The sequence below is a fragment of the Callospermophilus lateralis genome, chromosome 6 (assembly GCF_048772815.1).
Source record: "Callospermophilus lateralis isolate mCalLat2 chromosome 6, mCalLat2.hap1, whole genome shotgun sequence".
NCBI lineage: Eukaryota > Metazoa > Chordata > Mammalia > Rodentia > Sciuridae > Callospermophilus > Callospermophilus lateralis.
In genome coordinates, this window is record NC_135310.1 from 53,462,364 (window position 1) to 53,483,415 (window position 21,052).

General features: G+C 39.8%; 1 protein-coding gene across 3 annotated transcripts in view; it reads left to right on the forward strand.

The window, feature by feature from the left end:
• Positions 1-21,052, forward strand: part of Lama4 (laminin subunit alpha 4) — a 134,506-nt gene that overhangs the window by 50,389 nt on the left and 63,065 nt on the right. For 2 of the 3 annotated variants that reach the window (XM_076858335.2, XM_076858337.2), the window contains 5 exons: positions 8,550-8,764; positions 11,297-11,392; positions 13,020-13,171; positions 14,798-14,908; positions 20,785-20,896. In XM_076858335.2, coding sequence (XP_076714450.2) covers positions 8,550-8,764; positions 11,297-11,392; positions 13,020-13,171; positions 14,798-14,908; positions 20,785-20,896 — 686 coding nt within the window. Of the gene's footprint in view, positions 1-8,549; positions 8,765-11,296; positions 11,393-13,013; positions 13,172-14,797; positions 14,909-20,784; positions 20,897-21,052 lie in introns of all 3 variants that reach the window. The other variant, XM_076858336.2, reaches the window with a different exon arrangement.

The following is a 21,052-nucleotide window of genomic DNA, read 5'->3' on the forward strand; positions in this document are numbered from 1 at the left end:
ATGCATGCAAGGCTTCTCATTGAATGATTTCCTACGATATTTGCCATTAGCCTGTCTGTCAGCTGCTCACGATTTTCTAAGATGAAATGTTTTTCACTGAAAGAGAAGCAAGGTCTTTGTATTTTTAACAGAAACATCATTAACACTGGCCTCACCATTGTGTTTAGGCAGCTAGATGGTGTATAGTTTTGTGAAGACAGGGAGGAAAGGTCCCAGAGCTACTAGTCAAATTTCCAGTGTAGTCACAAGTCTGTGGGCTGCTCCTGTCAGTGACAACACACTCAGAGGAGCCACCCCCATCAGCTTGGGGCTCACAAATGCCACCTGGGATTTTAACAGTAAACCTTTAATTATAAGCAATTTTGCCTCCAATAAAACACTCCTGAGTCTCTCAAAAAGTAGTTCTGGAATCCAAAAGAAGCCACAGTGTCTGTGTTACAGAGAGAATTTCTACAATATTATTTTGATCATTAAATGTGTGAAATGAAGATACTGCTTTCACTCAAGAGATTTGAATTTTTTGGTTTTTGTTGTTTTTGTCTGAAAATGGAAACTGAGACTGGGGGCCCACGTGAATTTCATCCCTTAGAAGGGACTGACAAGAGTGATCAGATTACATTGAGTTGATTAATGTTCATGACACACTTATTCTATATTTCCTTACTTGTGGACATAGGAATATGAAGATCCTGAGTACACATTTTCTGGTTCACTGGGGGTCTGAGAGGTTGTTAATTAGCCAGTGATGAAAGTTTTCCTCCTCAGTATTTTAGGTTAAACTCAGTATACTCAGGTAGGAACTGAGCAGCATTGCTAGTGGGTATGCAGTGGTTTTTATGAGAGGAGTTAGTGCCCCTAAATAGAGTTCTGTTGATCAAGTATAAGACCTGGCAGAAGTGACCTAGCCTTGGCCCTAGGGAACATCATAGAACAGTCATGCAGATAAGTGTTCTGTCAGCAAGAGTGGCCCCAACCCTGGCACAGCATGCCCACCCCAGATGTGGAACTGTAGATAACAAATCCGCCTTTGCCCAGTAAGACTGAGTCAGGCCTTGGAATTATAGGATTTAGAAAGAATTTGGGACATGGAAGGTGAGTGGTAAAAGAGATTTAGCATCAGCCTGTATCTGAGCTCTACCACTTGTGATGCTCCCGGGGAAGTTATTAGCCCTAAGTGCCATTCCCACATCTACAGAATGGAGAAGATGAAGGAACCCACCTCATAAGGCTGTTTCGAGCTGATACCAGAAAGCTTTTCATACAGCACTTGGCACTTAATAAATGTTCCATGAAAATTAACGGATGGCAACTTGAGTCCTTGTGGTCATTGTCCACCTGCCACCTCTGGCATAATGTGTTCCTGGGATGAGTTGGCTTTATCTTCTTGAATCTCAATCTCCTTAGCTAGAAACTATGTCTTTGGACAAAACAATGTCGCTTATGAATTGCTTTCTATGTACCTGTTACTTTGCATTCCTCACTAGTCAGCCTCACAACACTCTGAGAGGAGGTCTTATCATTTTGCTAGTGAGGAAACCAGGCTGAGAGAGGTGGTAGGGCTCATCAAAGCCTCATTGCTCCTAAGTGGGGGACACAGACCTTGAACCATTTGGCTGAGAAGTCTGGATTCCTGTCCTGTCCTCACTCTGTTCTACCCAAGTATCTTTTTAAGTGTCTTCTATTTTAAAGGGGTTTTGATGATCAATCAATTAGATGAGCTGCTGATGTGCTGGGGAACCACCGCTGATGTTATTCACTTTGACAGGAGGCTGCACCAACCAAGGGACCAACCAGTAAGCTTCCCCGCTAGGACCTTTCATCTGTATGGGAAGGCCCCGGTTTGAGGGACTTTCTCAGCTTTTTCTTTTTTCCTGTCCACCCTGCCTCACATCTTCACCCCTCTTCTACCCTTCTTAAAGGGAAAGTACTGAGATCTTTTACATAAAAAATCAATCTTCAATTCAGTGTGGAAGGGCACAGAGCGGATTCATCTCAGTCACAATCTCTTGTCCTCAAGGAACATCAAGGCTAGGGGAGGAGACAAACCAGAAAAATCATTTATTACAAAGCAGAAAAAAAATGAATGTTAAACACAAGGACATGCATAATCTACTCAAGAGTGTAGTGGAAGAAGTGATTTCTGCCCCATGGAGGGGCTGGAGCATTCGAAAAGAGGTAGCCTTAGCTGCTCCTGATTTGGGTTTGACCCTGGGAGGGTTGGGGGGCTGGGGTTCTGTTGTGAGTTTAACAGACAAGTTCTTAAGTTGAGTTAACCTAATCTAAGTTTTCAATATATTGGTGAACTTGAACTCCTCTACAAGAGCTTTTCAAAACATACAGATGACTTGTATGGATATCAGTTTCAAACAAGAGTACAAATTAATCCAAACCAAGAATGCTGTAGGTCTTTCTTCATTTAGAGATGATTTCATCAAGTGGTATTATTTTAGTCTGTTTTGTGTTGCTCTAACTGGATACCACAAAGTGAGTAATTTATGAAAAAAATAAATTTATTCCTTATAGTTCTGGAGGCTGAGAAGTCCAAGTTGAGGGACTGTGTCTGGCAAAAGCCTTCTTGCTGGTAGGACTCTGAAAAGTTCCAAAGTGGCACCGGGCATCACACTGCAAGACAGTGCAAGCTAGCCAGAGAGAGCTTGCTTTTATAAATAGCCACTCACATTCCTACCCATTAACCCAAGAACAGATGAATCAAATCACCTCCCTAAGTTCCCACCCCCTGCTCAAATACCATGAACATGGGATTTTGAGGGATTAAATTTCCATCTCATGAAATTTGGGTAAAGCATTCAAATACAAGTGATTTTTCAAATAACTGTGTAGTAGTGTCTTCTAGAAACTCCCCAATATCTACTCCACCACCCACTGAAAAAAACAACATCTAAGGGGCAGGCCTAGAAACTTTCTTTGGGATCCTCATGCACCAGAGTTCTCATTGCTTTGTGAACTATGGCTGTACTCCAACCTTCAATACCACACCAGTGTAATAGAAAAGAATTCCTTAAACTGTAGGCTAAGAACCCCTGGTGTCCTTAGAAATATTCATGGAGATTCATGGATTCCCAGGGGATATTTTCTTAATTTTATGTTTAAATTTAATCAATAATTTTGTTTGTTGACTTATGTTCTGGACTTTCTGTAGGGTCCTTTTATGACAAAGGGCGATCTACCTCAGTGCAGGAGAGAAAAATTATAGGAGTGACAGTGTGTCAAGGACATGCTATAGGCAATCAGTGGTCAAATGGCATGATATCAATGCAAACTTTAAAACTAAAGATTCTGAAAAGAAAATTGGTGGGAGAGATAAGTCATCACACAGCACCCGCCAGGATGTACATACAGAACTCAGACAAAATATCACATCATGTTGCTGGTGGCCATTCGATTACAACAAAACATCATCCATGGTCTTTAATTAATGTTGTTAATTTTAATTGGATGAGTTTGTGGTTTTGTTTGTGTTTTATTAGAAAATTTATTTTGGAAAAAAAAAGAAAATTTATTTTGGTTTTCAAGACATATAAAATTCACATAAGGAGTTTTGACCTAACTTTATGTTTGAACTATTTAAAAGATAATTGACATGAACACTGGAGAGTATTTTCTATGAAAATGTCTTGCCTTTAAAAATGATCCATACTATATACAAGTGTGAGATGCCTAAAACCTAAAACCCATTTTGCTTTCTCTACCATACAATACAGATCAAACACAGCCACTCAGCCCACATTAGCAACATGATTCTTAGTCTGCTAGGGCCCCTGCCTGCCTCTTGTTCCTAAAGACTGTCCCCACTCACAATTTAAATTCCATGTGCTCCCAAAAGCCACCAGACAACTGGAAATCTTACTACATCTTCTTGCACTGAGACTATGAACATGATGGTAAAAATGACAGCTGGCATTTATTGAATGCTTACTCTTCATCAATTACTGTTAGAAGCACTTTACATATAATGACACATCAAAGCCTCAAAATAATCTTATGAGGTACTGTCTTTATTTACAGAGAGAGAAACTAAGAAACAGAGAAGTTAAGACACTTGCTCACAAATCACACAGTTAAACTACGAGCTCCTGCATAGAAGCAGTATCTTATCCACCCACTCTTCCTCCATCACAGCTTCTGGCACACTGCAGGCATTCGGTTAAATGTATTTCAGTAATATTTTTTAACTAAGAAAACATTAACAGCACTTTTACTGGTTCCTTTAGGAAAGGAATGATGCAGCAAGAGTCAGTCATTTCCTACCTCATTATTCCCCCCAACTCCTATTCCATCTCAAGAAAATTGCAAAGGGTGACCCAGAAGTGACTAAGTCACTGCTCTCTGACTAAATTTTCAAATTGCAAATAGAAGTGGTCTGCCAATGCAGATAATTATAAAATGTACAAGTGTTATGGAAGGAGTTTTGCAATTCTCATTCTCATCCCAGCACGACTTTTACTCCATAAGAAGTATATTTTAAAGACGAGGAACATGAGACTTAGAGCCATGAGGGGACTTATTTTCAGGTCATACAATCAGTTAGTGGTAAATCCCCGAAACCAAAACCCAGGACCTCAATGTTCACTGCAGTGTTCAGTTGATAAACTTAATGTAATTTCAGTGCTTTAGTATTCCAATTGCCTCCCATGGCAGCCTGAAAAATAAACTTTCATTCATTTGATGTTATGGTGAAGTAAGAAATGTGCTAAGACTCTATGTAGGTCTTGTTGCTTGAGGATTGGGAAAGAAGAATGGGGCAAATTAAAGCATATCCAAGGTGACCTTGAAACTCTAATGGGAAAGGCAGAACATAGTGTCATCAGAAATGATGGTAACAGTGATAATGGTTTTGAGAATGGCCTTAGTGATAGAAAAAAAGAATAAGGAAAAGGACAAAGAGAAAGCTTACAATTATTGATGCTTTGTGATCCCGGAAAGTGGTCTAATTTTTTCTGAAGGCCCCATGTCTTTCAAACAAGCTATCAGCTCTATAATTTGCAGAGTTCTTCTTACAACTTTCTGCTTTGGGCTTCGCCTCTGGACTCCTGCCATGTTCTTATTTACAAGTCTTTCATAAAGAAGTAGAGAACATTTGAATGGCACCCACTATGGAACAGGTGCTTTCTTCTTTCTTTAACATCTTCTTATTTACCCTCAAGGGCAACTACTGAGTGATACCCCTTCCAGCCCAGAAAAGTTTGTGCTTCCCAGGCTGGGAATTTGGGCCCCTTTGAAAAAGGCATTCAGTGACAGATATAGGCCCTAGGAGGAGAAACAGAAAAGAAAGTGGAGAAGAGCTCCCCAAAATCCCAAAACAATAATTTTTGGTTAAAATCATCTTTTTTCCAAACAACAAATCTTTTGGGTTTTGGTTTTACCCAAATATTATGGTCACTAAAAGAAATGACAAAGTTCATATGTTGTTTTTCTTGTTTGCATTGTAAAATTATCAATTCTATTTTCTCAAGATAGAACAAGCCATTAATAGATCTAGAAATGAGATTATGTAAGAAAAAATGGACCAGGCTATTTTGGGTTTTTTTTTGTTGTTGTGGTGGTGGTTGTTTTGTTTTTGTTTGTTTGTTTCCTTTTCATACTGGGGATTAAATCCATGGCCTCTGGCGTGCTAGGCTAGCACTCTACCACTGAGCTACATTCCCAGCCCTCCAATGCTGATTCCAAAGCCAATTACTGGACCTTTTATATCCTTATCATTAGCTCCTTGAGGGTGGGACATAAATAGCATTTGATTATTCAACTGTGATAATCATTAACTTCTTAATAAGTTAATTCATTAATGCCAGACTTGTGAAGTGGAAGCATTAAACTTAAAGTCCCATAAGAGGGCTGAACCCTGCAGCAATGAACAGGTCACTTAGTTTTCCATGCTCAAGCTGCCTTATCTAAATACACAGAGATTTGTAAGAGCTACCAAAAAGTAAACCTTTGCATGCTCATTTTATGAAATCAGTAGTGTCTGCAGTTAGGACTCAACTTCAGAGTTGCCTTTGGAACTACCACAAACCGTGTTCTTGAAATTCAGAGTAAGTCAGAGTAGGTTTCCCTGTGATTGAGATTCCAATTTACAAAATAGAAAATTTGGCTTTTCTCTTGTGAAAGACCAGGGAACAAACTCTGGAGATCAAATGCAGTGGAAATAAATGTAAAAGCAAATAAATGCATCTAGAAATGCTCTTGAGACAGTCCCTTCACTCCCTGTCCTCAAGATTCCCAGCTACACATCAAGGTGGTAGATGTCACTCTTATTGTAATGAGCCTAAAAGTCTAATATTATTCTTTTGTTGAACTGCAGAAAAGGATAGAAATTCAATCCAGCCACATATCCCATAGAAGGATAATTTAGGATAGCGTGGGGAACAGAAGGTGTAAGACATGAGAAAGTATGAATAACAAGACTCACTGTATATTTCCTCTTGGCGTCTCCTTGTGGGATGTGCAGAACTTACGTTCATTCTCATCTTTTTTCATAGACTTTGGTTTCTAGAGTTTATTATATTATGTGTAGTTATGTTTAATTCACTTATTGTCCTTTCAGAGCATGGGCTGTGTGCTTTTGCTCTTCCTGTTTCCTTCTATGCCTTACATAAAATGGACATGAATTGTCCCTCTGTTGAATGGATTTACTCATTCATTTATAGCAGCAGCAGTGTGGTCCTGAATGGAGCAAAGGAAAGAGCATCAGGGTTGGAAGGTCTGGGACTTGCACTGTGACTTCCTAGCTATGTGACCCCAGAAAACTGAAGTGGCCTCTTAGCTTCAGAAGGCCAGACTTCCATGGCCTTTATCCCAAGTGTCAGCAGTCTCACATAGGTGGAACTATGGAACACACTGCAAGCAAAGGGCATAAAGATTGAATACAAACTCTTCGAAAGTCATTTTATTAGGGTCCTGGGATTACAGGTGTGATTTTTTTCATTTCTCTATTTCTCAAGTGTTCTGAATCATGACTCCTTAAAGGGAAGCCTTTTAAAAACTTGATGTCTTATTATTACTGGCGAAGGCCTGTTGATTTCCTTGGAATGCTCTCCCTTCCTTTCCACTCCCAAGGCCAGTATCCCAATCCAAGCCCTCTGTACCCAACCCGGGTCTCCCTGTTCCAGCCTGGAATCCATCCTGCACACTAAGGCCAGCACTGGCTTCCTTCACCATCACTTTCATCATACTGGAAAATTTTCTCTGGCTTTTTCTTTTCCCCTGTCACATCAGAACTAACTCTCTGCTGACCTTCACTCCCCTTATGGTGTGACCACATATTCCTTCCAGCCACTCCCAAACTCTCTTCAGCTCCAGTTAGCTCATCTTCCACACAAGTTTAGGGTCTGAAGGAAAGGAAATTCCACAATTAACCAGCAAACATGTATAGATTTACTATTTACTATTTACTATTCTTTCAAAGCTTGAGCCAAACTTTAAAAATTGTAATTCCACATAAAAACCCAAATGTTCACTTTTTTCTTCAAACACAGGAAGATCTGGCAACAAAAATTCTTCATTCCCTCAAGGCTACATTCTGGTAACAATTGACTGTCACCAAGTAGCAGCTCCCCACTTAAATGGGACCCACAGCCCCACCTCTCATGGCAGGGACTCTCCTGGTACATTTGGGAAAAGTAGAGAAAGGCATTTTTTCCTTCCTCTGGGCAGAGACAGCCCCACCCAGAGTGCACAGCTTGGCAAGGTGAGTAAAGGCTGGATAGATTTCAGTCTCTACTCTCCAACTCAGCTGGACTCCCTCATGAAGAGCACATTATCTCTGTCCCCACAGTAAGTGCAGGTAGGAGCCTGGTCTCTACAGGCTCACATATAGAAACATCCAGAAGCATGGCATTCTGGGCTCCAGTTCTACTTATTGGTGGTACTCCCAGCTCTGCCATCTGTAGTGTCTCCAGACTGGCTTCGCTCAGTCACAAGATGGCAGCCAGGAGCTAAGAGTGCTGCCTGATGGCCTCTTCATGCCTGAAGATGGAAGAAATGCCTTTCTGTAACTCTCAAACAGGAGTCAGAGCTACAATCCCATGGAATTTCTCCAGAGCTAATCCCTTTGGGCCATGAGAACACTTGGCACTAATTGGTTAAGCAATTTATTATGGCAAGACAGATGGTGATTTCCACCAATGATTCTCAGTAGAGGTGTTATTAACATTTCAGCCAGAACATTTTTCAACTCTGCCCTACTGATGCATCTCATTGCAGTATATTTAGCCATTCTGGCCCCACCCATCATCTGCCAGCTGTGTTCACAGATCCCTGGAATGACCAGCAATGCCCCATACACTAATTTAATCCAGACACTCCTATATCTGGGTCCAAGCTGAACTCAATAGCCTACAACACAATGAAAAGGGATAGTTCCTTAGAAGCAAAGTCTGGTCCTACTAGGAAGATGGGAGAGTAGGAATGGATTCTGGGTGGACAATCTATAAATATGCATTACACCTTTCCTCTGTGTAGAAAAGATTTTAAAACATAAAAAGGAATAACAACTATGGATGCTAAATGTTTAACATATTAACACCCTTCAGATGTGCTCCTGGTTACTATGGAAACCCCCTGCTCATTGGAAGCACCTGTAAAAAATGTGACTGCAGTGGAAATTCAGACCCCAACCTGATCTTTGAAGATTGTGATGAAGTCACTGGCCAGTGCAGGAATTGCTTACGCAACACCACAGGATTCAAGTGTGAACGCTGTGCTCCTGGATACTACGGGGATGCCAGGACAGCCAAGAACTGTGCAGGTGCAGTATTGTATATCCTAAGCCATCTGCCTGGCTGGTATGGCCCTTCATTAATACTGAATTTAGATAAAGAATTTATCTAAGAGCCAGGCATGGTGGCACATGCTGGTAATCCCAGCAACTAAGGATGAATAAGAGAATCAAAAGTTCTAGTTCAGCCTCAGCAACTTAGCAAGGTCCTTAGAGAGACCCTGTGTCAAAATACAATAAAAACAACTGGGGATGTGGGTCGGTGGTTAAGCACCCCTGGGTTCAATCACTACTACAAAAAGAAAAAAAAAATTATCTTGGGAAAATATTGCAAGAACCATCCCCTTGTCATTTTCTCAGGGCAATATACATTCTCAGGAATCTGCATCCCAAATTTACCAGGTTAGAAATTTTAATCAAGGCTATTTTTGTAACTAAGCTTATAGGTATAATGAACAACAACAACAAAAAACTAATACAAATGAATTTTTGTCTTATCATCTTAATCCTTCCTTGATCAAAGATATAAATCCAACCTCAGTGAACACCTGAAATGGATCAAAGAACTGAATGAAGCCTTGCATGGTTTATATCAGTTTTCCTAACCTGGAAGCTGTGTCTCCTTTTTCTGTTATGTTTATTCAAACTGACATTTCAGGGAAGTCTATTAGCAAGTCAAGAGTACAGTTTTATCATGCTCCACCCTCATTTCCTCAGTTGTCAAAGTAAATGTTTTAAGGGCAGTATGAGAAATCTTTCTGATTGGACTTCAGTTAAACTGAAGTGTACAAATTTTATTCCTGATTTCTCCAGTCCAGTTGATACAGAGAGTGAAGCTCTTCAGAAGTGAAATGGATTTGTTTCCCTCTAAGAGTAAGGAGGGCTGAAAATTTCTTACTCTTGTGTGACTCTGAGGAAGGAAGGAAAGGAAGAACGGATTGTGCTCTTGTGGCATGCTTCTGTCGGAGATCCCCTCACTAAAACAGACTCTTCCTTGAGAAGACCTAAAAAGTCAACAGTTCAAAATCCAGAAGGTACATATATGATCTGAAGAAGCCTCAATAAAGTAAACATGTCAAGCAGAAAGCAATGCATCCAGAGCCATAACTCCAAGACTCAGGACAGAACAAAGAAGCACTGTGTCCATTCAAACTAGAGAGAGAGAGGTCATCAGAAAGAGTATTGTTAAGATCAAAGCCTGGGTGGCACACACCTGTAATCCCAGCAGCTCAGAAGCCTGAAGCAGGAGGATCACAAGTTCAAAGCCAGCCTCAGCAACTTAGCGAGGACCTCAGCAACTTAGTGAGATCCTGTCTCTAAATAAAATATAAAAAGGTGCTGGAGAATATGATTCAGTGGTTAAGCACCCCTGGATTCAATCCTCAGCACAAAAAAAAAAAGATAAAAGCCTAAAAAGTTGATGCTCTTACTCTCAAAATATCTATAAACCTATATTTACATGACAAAGATGACAAAAAAAGAGAAACTCATATGGAAAGAAATAAAGCATGATCTTGCTGAGAGATTCAGTAAATCTGCATTTTGTGGAACATTACAGAGATGAAGTATAATAAATAAATGTCACCCTTGAAGCTCTTTTTTTTTTTAATTCTGTAAAGGCAGTTAAGAGGTAGGGAAAAATCGAAATTCTATTCCAGTTTACTGCTGGCAGAGATAGTTTAGGAATTCCTCTTTAAATATTACAAATTAATTCCCACACCAAAACTCAGTTCAGGGGCTAAGGCTGTGATTCAGTGGTAGAGCACTATGCTTAGCATGTGGGAGGCCCTGGGTTTAATTCCCAGCACTCAAGAAAACAAAACAAAACAAAAACTCAGTGGAAAATGAGCAGCCTGAAAAGATTGGGGTTTGGGTTTTTTTTTGTTTTTTTTTTTTTTCCAAAAGACATTATTGAAAATCATCAGTAGATGAATGATGGGCTTTCAGGTCTTTTAAACTCTTGTAAATATGTTCCTAATTGTTTCCCTGGCATTATTCCTAGCCATCCCACTGATAGCTATCATTTGGAAGTTTGGAGTCTATCTTGCCAAGGGTCAAATGCTTGGAAGCCAAGAGTTGTTCCTGGGACTCCTCACTCACTCCTCTAGGGGCTGTTCCTCCCTCACACCTGGCAGGGACCAATCCTGAAGTTGGATTAAACTGGAGAATCCATCCATGATGAAAGGATGGCTTTCAATTTCAAGTTGAATGCTGAATTCTCTGTGGCCATTTAGTACTTTGTGAAATTTACCAGGATTTTTTGGAATAAAGAGGTTGAATGGTCATTGCATAATCCCAAAGAGTTGAGAGAGAGATGCTAGATACATTTAGATACAATTTGCCTCAGGATCACCTTTGATAATCTCATTTGCCCTGGTTGCATTGGGTTGGGAGTGCATAATCTCTACATTGTCAATTTCATACAGTCTTAAAGGTGAATGTAATTAATCCCCATTGAAGAATTATATCCTGAAAAGCATTATGTCTAGAAACCATGAATATATTGCCCTATTTTAAGCATTAAGAGGTGATTTCCTAATCACTTGTCTTTGTTTCCCACAGTGTGCAATTGTGGAGGAGGCCCATGTGACAGCGTGACTGGAGAATGCTTAGAAGAAGGTTTTGAACTCCCTACAGGCATGGACTGCCCAACCATAAGTAAAAATAACCCACATGATTGACTAACCCCACTTTCTCTAATGTGCTGCAGGTGTGGGATTAAGAAGACCTATGCAATATCACTCTCTCTGGAAACTGATGCTTCATTTCCACTCCTGGGTTTAACCCTGCCTGCACCTCCTCCAAATGGACCCTACACAAAACTACTTGGTAGTCCACTTGATTGCAGTCAGCCACTAGGTGGTTTACATTTACATGGCTCTATTTTAGAAAACTTATTTATCAAGTCTTCACATTCAGTATCTTGCTCGTGAGTAAATCCCTGTGATGGGGCTCAATTGGCTCATGTTTCTCTATTGTCCCTCCAGGTCCTCAGATAACATGATACATAGACTATGCTTTATACCATCTGCCACAAATGAGACCAAAAGACATTAGCACCTTTTCCCAAATCACTCCAAATATGAAGTGGGACCAGAAATAAAATAGTCAGGCATTAGAAAGTGAACCTGCCTTATTTCCTTGATGGATTACTTTGTCACTCCTGTTCATCAAATCACAAGCATAATGGCTAAAGACTTTTGGCTTAAAGACTATTTCTCATTAGGCATCCCCTTCCCCAAACAAAAGTATCTTCATCCCAGAGTCCCTCTAGGCAGATTGCTACCAGTGATCCCATCTTGAAGATGGCACAGGATATGAGGCACAGGACATGAGGCACAAGCAGGGCAGTGATCAAATGGATCCCCCTCCCCAGCCAGGTCCATTTAAGGACATCAAGATGCTCGCCTGGCCCTACATACCTCCCCCAGCATCCTGATGTGCTGGCTGGGGACTCATTTCCTGAGAGAGTTTATAAGTAAAAACATATTAACCTTTGAATAACAAATTAACATATTAACAAAATTAACCCTTTAGTCTCTGTTTACCAGAGCACAGCCTGAGGGAAAGGGCAAGTGGTAAAGAGGGTCAAGATAGGTTTCAAAACATGGTGTGTGTCCTTCTGACAGCTGGGTCCCAGGGAGTGATCACAGTGGTCAGAGGCACTCAAGTGTGAAAGGTGAAAAGCAATGAGAAGCTGGAGCCTGCCTCCCAGGAACCCAGGCTCAGCCTGAACTTTGGCACCATCTCAGAGACCAGGACATGACATTGGTCAATCTGGCAGACCTTTTCCTGCTGAAGTTTTCATCCAGACAGGAAGTGAGGCAGGCCCAGGGGAGGAGCTGATTTTGACAAGCTGACTTTGACAGGCTTAGCAAATAGTGCTTCACTAGCTGACACCAAGCAAAAGACCAAAGCCTGACTAGAGTAGAATCATCCAGGGGCTTTCCCAAGGCTAACAAAAAGCAGACAGCATTCCTCCTTGCCTGTGTCCCACAGATGGCTTGCCCTTTTGTGTTTCCTTTCTTTCTCAATGCAGTGTGCAGGGTTCATGTTAATATACCTTCCCTGTGGCCTTTGTTTTTCATCATGTTTTAAGTGGGGATAATGCCTGATGTACAGTTTGGCACATGTGTGGACTAGTTCTGTGGTACAGAGCAGCTTCTCAGGAAACAAAAATAAAATTGGTATTATCCAAGGAAGTACACATTTATAATCTACTTAGAGCCATGTGCTTCCAAGTGACTTTTGAATCTGAAGAAATGACATGTCATTTGACCTCCAGGCTGTGATAAGTGCATCTGGGATCTGACTGATGACCTGCGGTTGGCAGCGCTCTCCATTGAAGAAAGCAAATCTGGGCTGCTGAGCGTGTCATCTGGTGCCGCAGCGCACAGGCACGTGAATGAAATGAACTCCACCATCTACCTCCTCAAAGTATGCAGAAATGTTGTACTTTCTGCTGTGTTTTTATTCGGGTTTTACAGGATCACACCTAGTAACTTCTTCTATGCCTTTTGGTATCTGAGCCCCATAATTATATTACAGATTGCTGAACCTGTAGGTCTACTATACAGAACACATAGTTTCATAAGGAATTATGAAAAGTTGAGCTTTGGTCTTACCATCTATAAAATGAAATAACTAAAAGACCAATATCTATTGAGGGAAGATCGACTCTTATTTTCTTTGTGAAGCTGTACATCATTCAAGTCATTACCACAAACCTACCATTACCTTGCCTCAATGCACAAGCTTTTGAGGAGTTTCTCCAGAACATTTCTTCTTTTTGTCTCTCTCCCACCTTTCCTTATCACACACATTCTCTCTCATTTTTCCAACATATCTTCCCCCGCCCCACCCCTCACATACACACAAACACACACACACTCTATGGAATAAACAAGCTAAAGGCAGACAGTGGAAAAATAGACTAAAAAGATCCTATGAGTCTAACCTTTAAAGGCTTTCCCCCTAAATGATGGGCTTCTCTCGAAACCAACTGATAATTTTAAAAACAATAATAGTTAGCCAAAAGGACAATAAAATTAATATCAGCATTGTTTTTCTTTGTTAGTCAAGTTAACTTAATAGTTAAGAGCAAACCTTTGAAACCAAATTGCTTATGTTTATATCCCAACTCACACTGTGTGACCTGGGGTAAGTTATTAACTTCTTTATTCTTCATTGTTTTTCATCTGAAGATAAGGATGGTTATTGTACCTATTTCATGGGTTGTGAAGAAAATTCAATGAGTTGATATATGTAGAGCAGTTAGAACTAGCACCTGTCAGTAGTAAGTGCTCATTATTTTTTTGGAAGGGCAAATCATATCCTCAGCAGTTGACCAAAAGTATACAGTTTAAACCACAATAAACATCATAAAGTCATAGCTCTGGGTGAAATCTTAAAGAGAATTTTATTTCAAACTTAGAAATTGTTCTTGACCAAATTTTTCTGCTTGGACACAGAACATAGTTCTGAGCCAATGAGCCACGCAGGCCCAGGCCCCAGAGCATTTAACTCCTCCTTCCTCAAAGGCACAACTCCAAGATGGATATCACTGTCGCTGACAGGAAGCCAATACCAGGATGAAAAGGGTAAATCCAAGAAAAGCTACATTTAAGAACAAACTTCTCAGAAATGTGAAAGAAGGGGCAAGTGGCCTTAAACAAAGAGAATTGTTCCTTTTACACCAAAAGGAGAAAAGTGAGGTTCTGATATCTATTTTCACTGATCCTGGTGTATTGATCATTTCCTCCGAGGCCTGATCAGGGACATTCAAGAATACCATGAGCCTATATTATGCCTTTGTGCCAATTAGAAAAAGATACCCTTTCTTCCTGGTTGCCAGCCCACCCCAGAGCAGGGTCTTAGGCCCAGTGATTGGTGTTCATACACTTTAAGCCCTAAGAACCTCAATCCACTCATGTGGACCCCACTATTAAGAACAGAGAGTCACATTCTACCTTGAATCCTCCTATGCTGGAAGAGGTTTATGTATGTTTTTAAAAACCTGGTGTGTGCATCTACTGATAATTTCCAAAACATTTCTTTCCATAGGCAAAATTGTCAGAAAGAGAAAATCAGTATGTCCTAAGAAAGATACAAATCAACAATGCCGAGAACACAATGAAAAGCCTTCTGTCTGACATAGAGGAATTAGCTGAAAAGGTATGTGATCAGTGCTGGGACTGCCTTCAAAGAGGGGGGTTAGCCGATGGGAGCCTGGCTAGTCCCAAATGACTAAAGCTTAATGCAGCCCAGAAAAAAATGCAGTGACCCGTAAGCCCTTGAAGTAAACCAAGGTCAACCCATGGAGAAAGTTAGCACATGACATCTCTACTGTCTTTTCCCATTTTGATGGATGTGCTGGTTTATGGTGAACTTTCTGTGTAAAATATTTGATACTGGTTAAAGCTGTTGATGTATGTTGCAATTAGTACAGTCATTCAACTGTTTACCTTAGCATTTTATGGGTAAGAGCTAGAGCATCCAGAAATACACTTTATTATGGGGAATATAAAATTTAAATGTTTGCTAAAGGATGCATTAAAATAAATACAAAAGAGGGAAAAAAGGAATTGTGCTGAGAAAGCAATTTTGAAAGTTGGTACAAAGTCACTTTCAACCCTCACTTTATAATATAGACTGAAATAAGTTCCACACAGGTTAAAGAGTTGGGCATAAATCTCAGATCCACAAGAAAATAGAACTAAATAATTATTAAGCCTCAAAAGGAAATAAGATTATACTAAAATATGCTATGAAGAATAACAATTAAAAGAGATAATGAATTTGACAAGATAAAACTTCAAATGCCCAAGGAAACAATTAAAATTTTTTAAAAAAGTCAAGTGAGAAACATATTAAGGGTAATATGACTTGTAAAAACTTTTACAGATTAACAAGGAAAAACATTAAAACTGGAACTAAGTCCATGTGCGAGACTGTGCAATAGCTGTCCCAAGAATCTAATGGCAATATATCCATCCATCATCAATATTCGTCAAAATATATGAAACATGTCACAAGGCACCATGATTGTCATATTAAAATGTTTAACACTTTATTTCCCCCTCATAATTCTCCACCAGTGCTGTCCCACATACTGTGGGACTCCTTCTTTCAGGCCCTGGTGTTTGACATTATAAACTGTCAAAACTCTTCAAAACAAAAGTTTTTTTCTATGAAAAATAGGGCTGGAAATGTGGCTCACTTGCCTAGGATGCAAAAGATTCCTGGATCCAATCTTCAGCACCTCAAAATAAATAAGTAAACAAATAAATCATAGAGATTAACCTAACCTTGGTACTTTCTTTTGACCTTGGAACTCCTTAACTTTTAAGAGATTATACTTCTAAAAATGTAAATTATTCCAGTTTCGCCCTTGAAAGATTTACCTTCTTTAAAATGCATATGAAAATTGTGTCCCTAGTTCTTGTGCAATGTTTCTTATTAATCCAACCACCAGCATTTGAAAAACAGTGAAATTCCTTACGTTTCAAAGGAGATACCAAGAAAAAAAATCTTTGTGAAAACTCATTGTTAATTCATTTTGGTGTCATGGTTGGAATTTATCAAAAGTGTCTCAATTCTTGAGGAAATGTTTTGACCCAGATTAGCTCCTCCCACAGCTCAGACAGTGTTACTGATCCTTTTGTTGTGCAGTCTTCCCACTTCAAAGGTAAGTTCGATGCAGGCATTCACCAGGAGGAAAAAATGCAAGCTTGAAAGTGACATCACAGTAGAAAAGGTTCCTGGGTGACAAGATCCAACCATTAAAGCAGGATGTTGATGATAAAGCTACTTGGAACTTTTCACCCAGCTGTTCTCACCAATTCTTATTCAAAAATAACATCTGACTCTTCCAGTCCTGATAGTGTGAGAGCATGCTGAAACATTTCAAAACAAATGCCCAGAGCTGTTCCTAATGATGTCTCTAACATCCTTAAGCCTTTGGTCTAGAAAAATCCATGACTACGTCTTAGAAGAATTTAAGAAAAGCTTTGCCACAGAATGCCTATGTCAAGAAAGTAACTAATATTTAGCTTTAAGTAGAATGAAGTGTTTTACTCAATGTTCCCACAGTAATAAAAATCACATTAATGTTGCCTCTTGAACTTAACAAGCAATACCTCTGTTTGTGAATTATCTGTCACATGGGTCTCATGTGGCCCAAATCTTGCAAATTATATCCACTTCAAGTTACTGGTTTTGTGCCAACATCCATATCTAAGTCCTCCAACCCCCATTTGGAAAGTCCTACAGCCTTTTCCCACCACCTACTTCTGGGAACTCCTTAAAGGATACCCTTCCCTCTGTGTTCACAAACAGCCAGGGCCTGAAAGTAGCTCCCTGTTGCTGCTCTTGATCTTGTCTGTGATGAAAATACCAGAGATTATGCCAATATTTCACTCTCCTATGTTCCCAGAGCCACCAGGCTCAAGGTTAGAGTGGTGCCCCTGCGACTCTGCAAAGGTAGAGATGGTGGCTCTTTCCTAATCTCTGTGCTGCTCTTCACTGCCTGGATCTTGAAGAGGTGCTGCAAAGCCTGGAGTCACAGATCCCAGTCTGCAAGTATGGTTTATGGAGTGCTATACCATCCCCTCTACTTCTCCATCACCTCCCTCTCTGCTTTTCTTCCTATTCCATCAGCCACAGCAAAAGCTCCCTGTATATCAATTCACGCAAAGACATCCTCAGGACTAAAAGGAAAGTATATCAAAAGTATCTGAGCTTCATTACTGGTTCTTCCAAAAACACAGGATGAAAAGGCAGTTTGTACTTCTCTTCCAGAACTGTGACTCTCTACCTGGATACTAAAGTGAATAGAAGGCCCTGCTTTCAATGGCCTAGTAGGAAACTGACTTGTAAAAACAACTGTGACGTAACATTTAGCAATGGAGGCAGTGAAGCCGAAGGATAGCTGGAAGGAAGGAATAGTGAACTCTTTCAGCAGGGATACACTAAGAGGCTTCTTAGAGAAGGTATTGACTTGTGTATTGAGAAAGACTAGAAGTTTATCTTGATATCCAAGCAAGTGGAAAATACTACAATGCAAGAATGTGAAGCAACATAATATTTGTTTGGTACTAGAAGAATTTTTACCTTGGCCTTGCATAAGGCCAAGACAAATAGCAGGAGATAATGCTAAACAGTTTATCAGTGTATAAATTATGAAGAACTTTGCCCACCATGCTCAAGAACACGTAGACTTCATCTTGTGGACTTTGGAAGTCATGGAAGTATTTAACCAGAACAGCTGACCTGATTCACATTTTGGAAATGCTCTTCTACAGCATGGGTAATAGATTGAATAGTGAAGACTCAGATTACTAGGACACAGTTGAGAGACTGCCACAGTATCTAGATAAGAGAGGGGTTTGTTGCTGTCTTGCCTTCATTTGAAAAGAATTTGCAATATACTAGAGTGGACTGACACTGTGGTAGTAAGAAAGAGGAAGAGAAGCCATAATGACAAATGAAAGAAAAAAGACCTGGTGACCAATTGAGAAGAAAGAAGGGAAGCTCTGTCTCAAATGAATGAAGGACTAAGATTAAAAATGCAAAACAGGTTACTCTGGACATTTTAAGAATGAGTTATCTGTGGATGCCCAGAAGGCAGTTAGAGACTGGAGTCTGCAGCTCTGAGAACAGATCAGCCCTGGAAAGATATTTGAAAGTGATTAATGTTTAGGAGGGAGGTAAGCACACAGAAGTATACATCATTGTTCGGATTCTAAAATAGCACGCCAACATTCCTACTACTAGACTATCCCCATTTACACTTATGTCTCAGAGTAATTACTAAAATTTCTCCCTTTCACTTGAAAAAAAATCCCAATTTAAAAAATAAAATATTTTTCCCACTAGATATTGGGTATCATCCTCACTTCATCAGGTTGGTGTTATTAGATTCACTATTCTATGTATACTACTCTTTATGCATCACTATATGACCAAAGATTTCTTGCCACTTTTTATATAATAAATACAAAGAAAATTCACTGCTGAGTTGAGTAAATGATTAATCTTTTGTAATGGAAATCATCAACCAGTTTATAGTTGTGAGGTAATTTTTTTTCATTTCAGCTTTTCTTAAAGCAAGATATACCTGTTTTATGATATGCCCACATCATTATTCCACTCCCCGTAGCAAAGTTACAGAAAAAAATAAAACACATAAGGTGTGCTTTATTAAATTCAGGAATTTTGCAATTTAAAGTAATAAATGTTCCCCTTTGCAACTGATTGGGTTTTATATCTATCTATAGAGCTTTAGATCTCCATCTATTCATCTCTATGTCTCACAGCGCCCTCTGGTGCTTGTCAGAAAGAAGAGATTTTCATACATAGGCATCCTCCAGCTATTTCTCATCACTTGAACGCAGTTTCTATATCAAAAATAAGGTTAATGACAGAGAAATTATAATAGAATTTTCCTTTGAAGTATGAAACCAAAGTTAAAACTATGAGTTTTGTACTTTGTAAATATAACTCTAAACAGGTTCAAATACAAACTTATTAAAAATTGTTAAATGTTTTGTATATCTGTGTCTATATTTAGCAGGGAGAAGGGGACATCAAGAATAAGATACATTTTATCTTATGCATCATCTAATTGTAAAATGGCCCACAAATATGTTTTCTCTGGAAATCTTTGCAACAAATCAGGAGGAAGACTGGAATTGGGGGAAGGGACATAATGACTTGGAAGACAGTGTTCACTCAGAGAGTACGTAGCTTGTGAAAGCACTAATGGCCATACTACTTACACACGGAGTTTCACAACCCCAGTGGCACTGCTTTGTGTGAAGGAGTTACTGATTTGCCTGAGAAAAAGCCTCCATGCTTGTGTTTGCCATGATACCATTTCTTCATTCTCTTCCTGGACCTTCATAGAGACTATTTACTTGGGTCATATCTGGAAAGAATAAAAACACTCCAGATGATACCGTGGCATAATCCTCTGGGTGGAACAATGTGTGAGAGCAAAGGGATTTGGAACAGCCACTTCTGCACACTGGATCCAAAAGTGCTCTCTGCTGCCAACCCTCCTGCAATGTGTGCAGGCATTGCAGTCCTTTGTTACAGAGGTGAGCCAGGAAAGCACCAGAGGAGGCAACTAGGCCTTTACCAAATGCAGACAGAATAACCCCTCCTCCTCTTAAATATATCCCAGGAATTGGTCTTTCGAATACCAAAGGGAAGTGCACATCCCCCACGATGTTCACACAAGGCAGTGTCCTAGCCTTGAACTCTGTCTGTGCCATTAGATCAGCTTCTGTCCTTGACCACACAGAGAAACACACACACACATACACACACACACATACACACACACACACACACTTTCTTCAGAAGCCGTGCTGGAGTTAGGATTTAATTCTGACAAATACTACGTAGGAGCTCTGAAACAGAAGCTTCCAAGTTGAGAGAGCAGAATCGGCTCCTGGGAGAAGAGCTCCATTCACACTGAGCCAAATCTGCTTGAGCAGTTATTTGTATACAAGTGCCATCCATGTTGATGGGAATTTGGAGTGAAGCTCTGAAAACGGCAGTTAGCCCAGTGAGCATAATCCTTTAAACCTCTGTGGTAATTCAGTTTCAGCCGTGGTTGGACCACCCAGGAGCTACTGGATGCATACAGCATTTCAAGGTCTGCCTACTTTCTCAAGAGTATTCTCTTTGAAACTTTAAGCTCTTCAGTCGGCACATGTCAAACTGATCACAAGACATGGGTCACGTCATAGTCTGGTGTCTAGAGATACAACAACAATTCAAAGGATAAATTACATATGAAAGGTGATTGGTTTGGACTGTGACTTATGGCACAAGAGTAGCATCTGATTTTATAGCGTTCTGTGATCCCAAAACTGGTCATCACATCAGCCTTTAAGCTTAACTTCTGGGAACATTTTGTGTGATGGAATATTCTTTTGCCAGGAAAATTTATGTTTATGGAATTAATGTGTTATGCCCACATGAACATATACAATGTTCCTTTATCGTATACTTAATCTAGTGCTCATTTGGATTATTTGTAGGAAAGTCGAGCCTCCAGAAAGGGGCAACTGGTTGAAAAGGAAAGCACAGATACCATTGACCATGCAACTCAGCTTGCAGAGCAGGCCCATGAGATGAGGGATAAAATCCAAGGTAAATATATTCTCTTCTAGTTCAACTTAATGGTAAAGAAACATACACTTTATTAATAACAATAAAAATAATGGCTACTTTCAGTGATTACTGTATGCCAGGAATTTAAGAGCAGTATAGATTTAAACTTACATAAGGTCTTCATTTCAAGTTTGT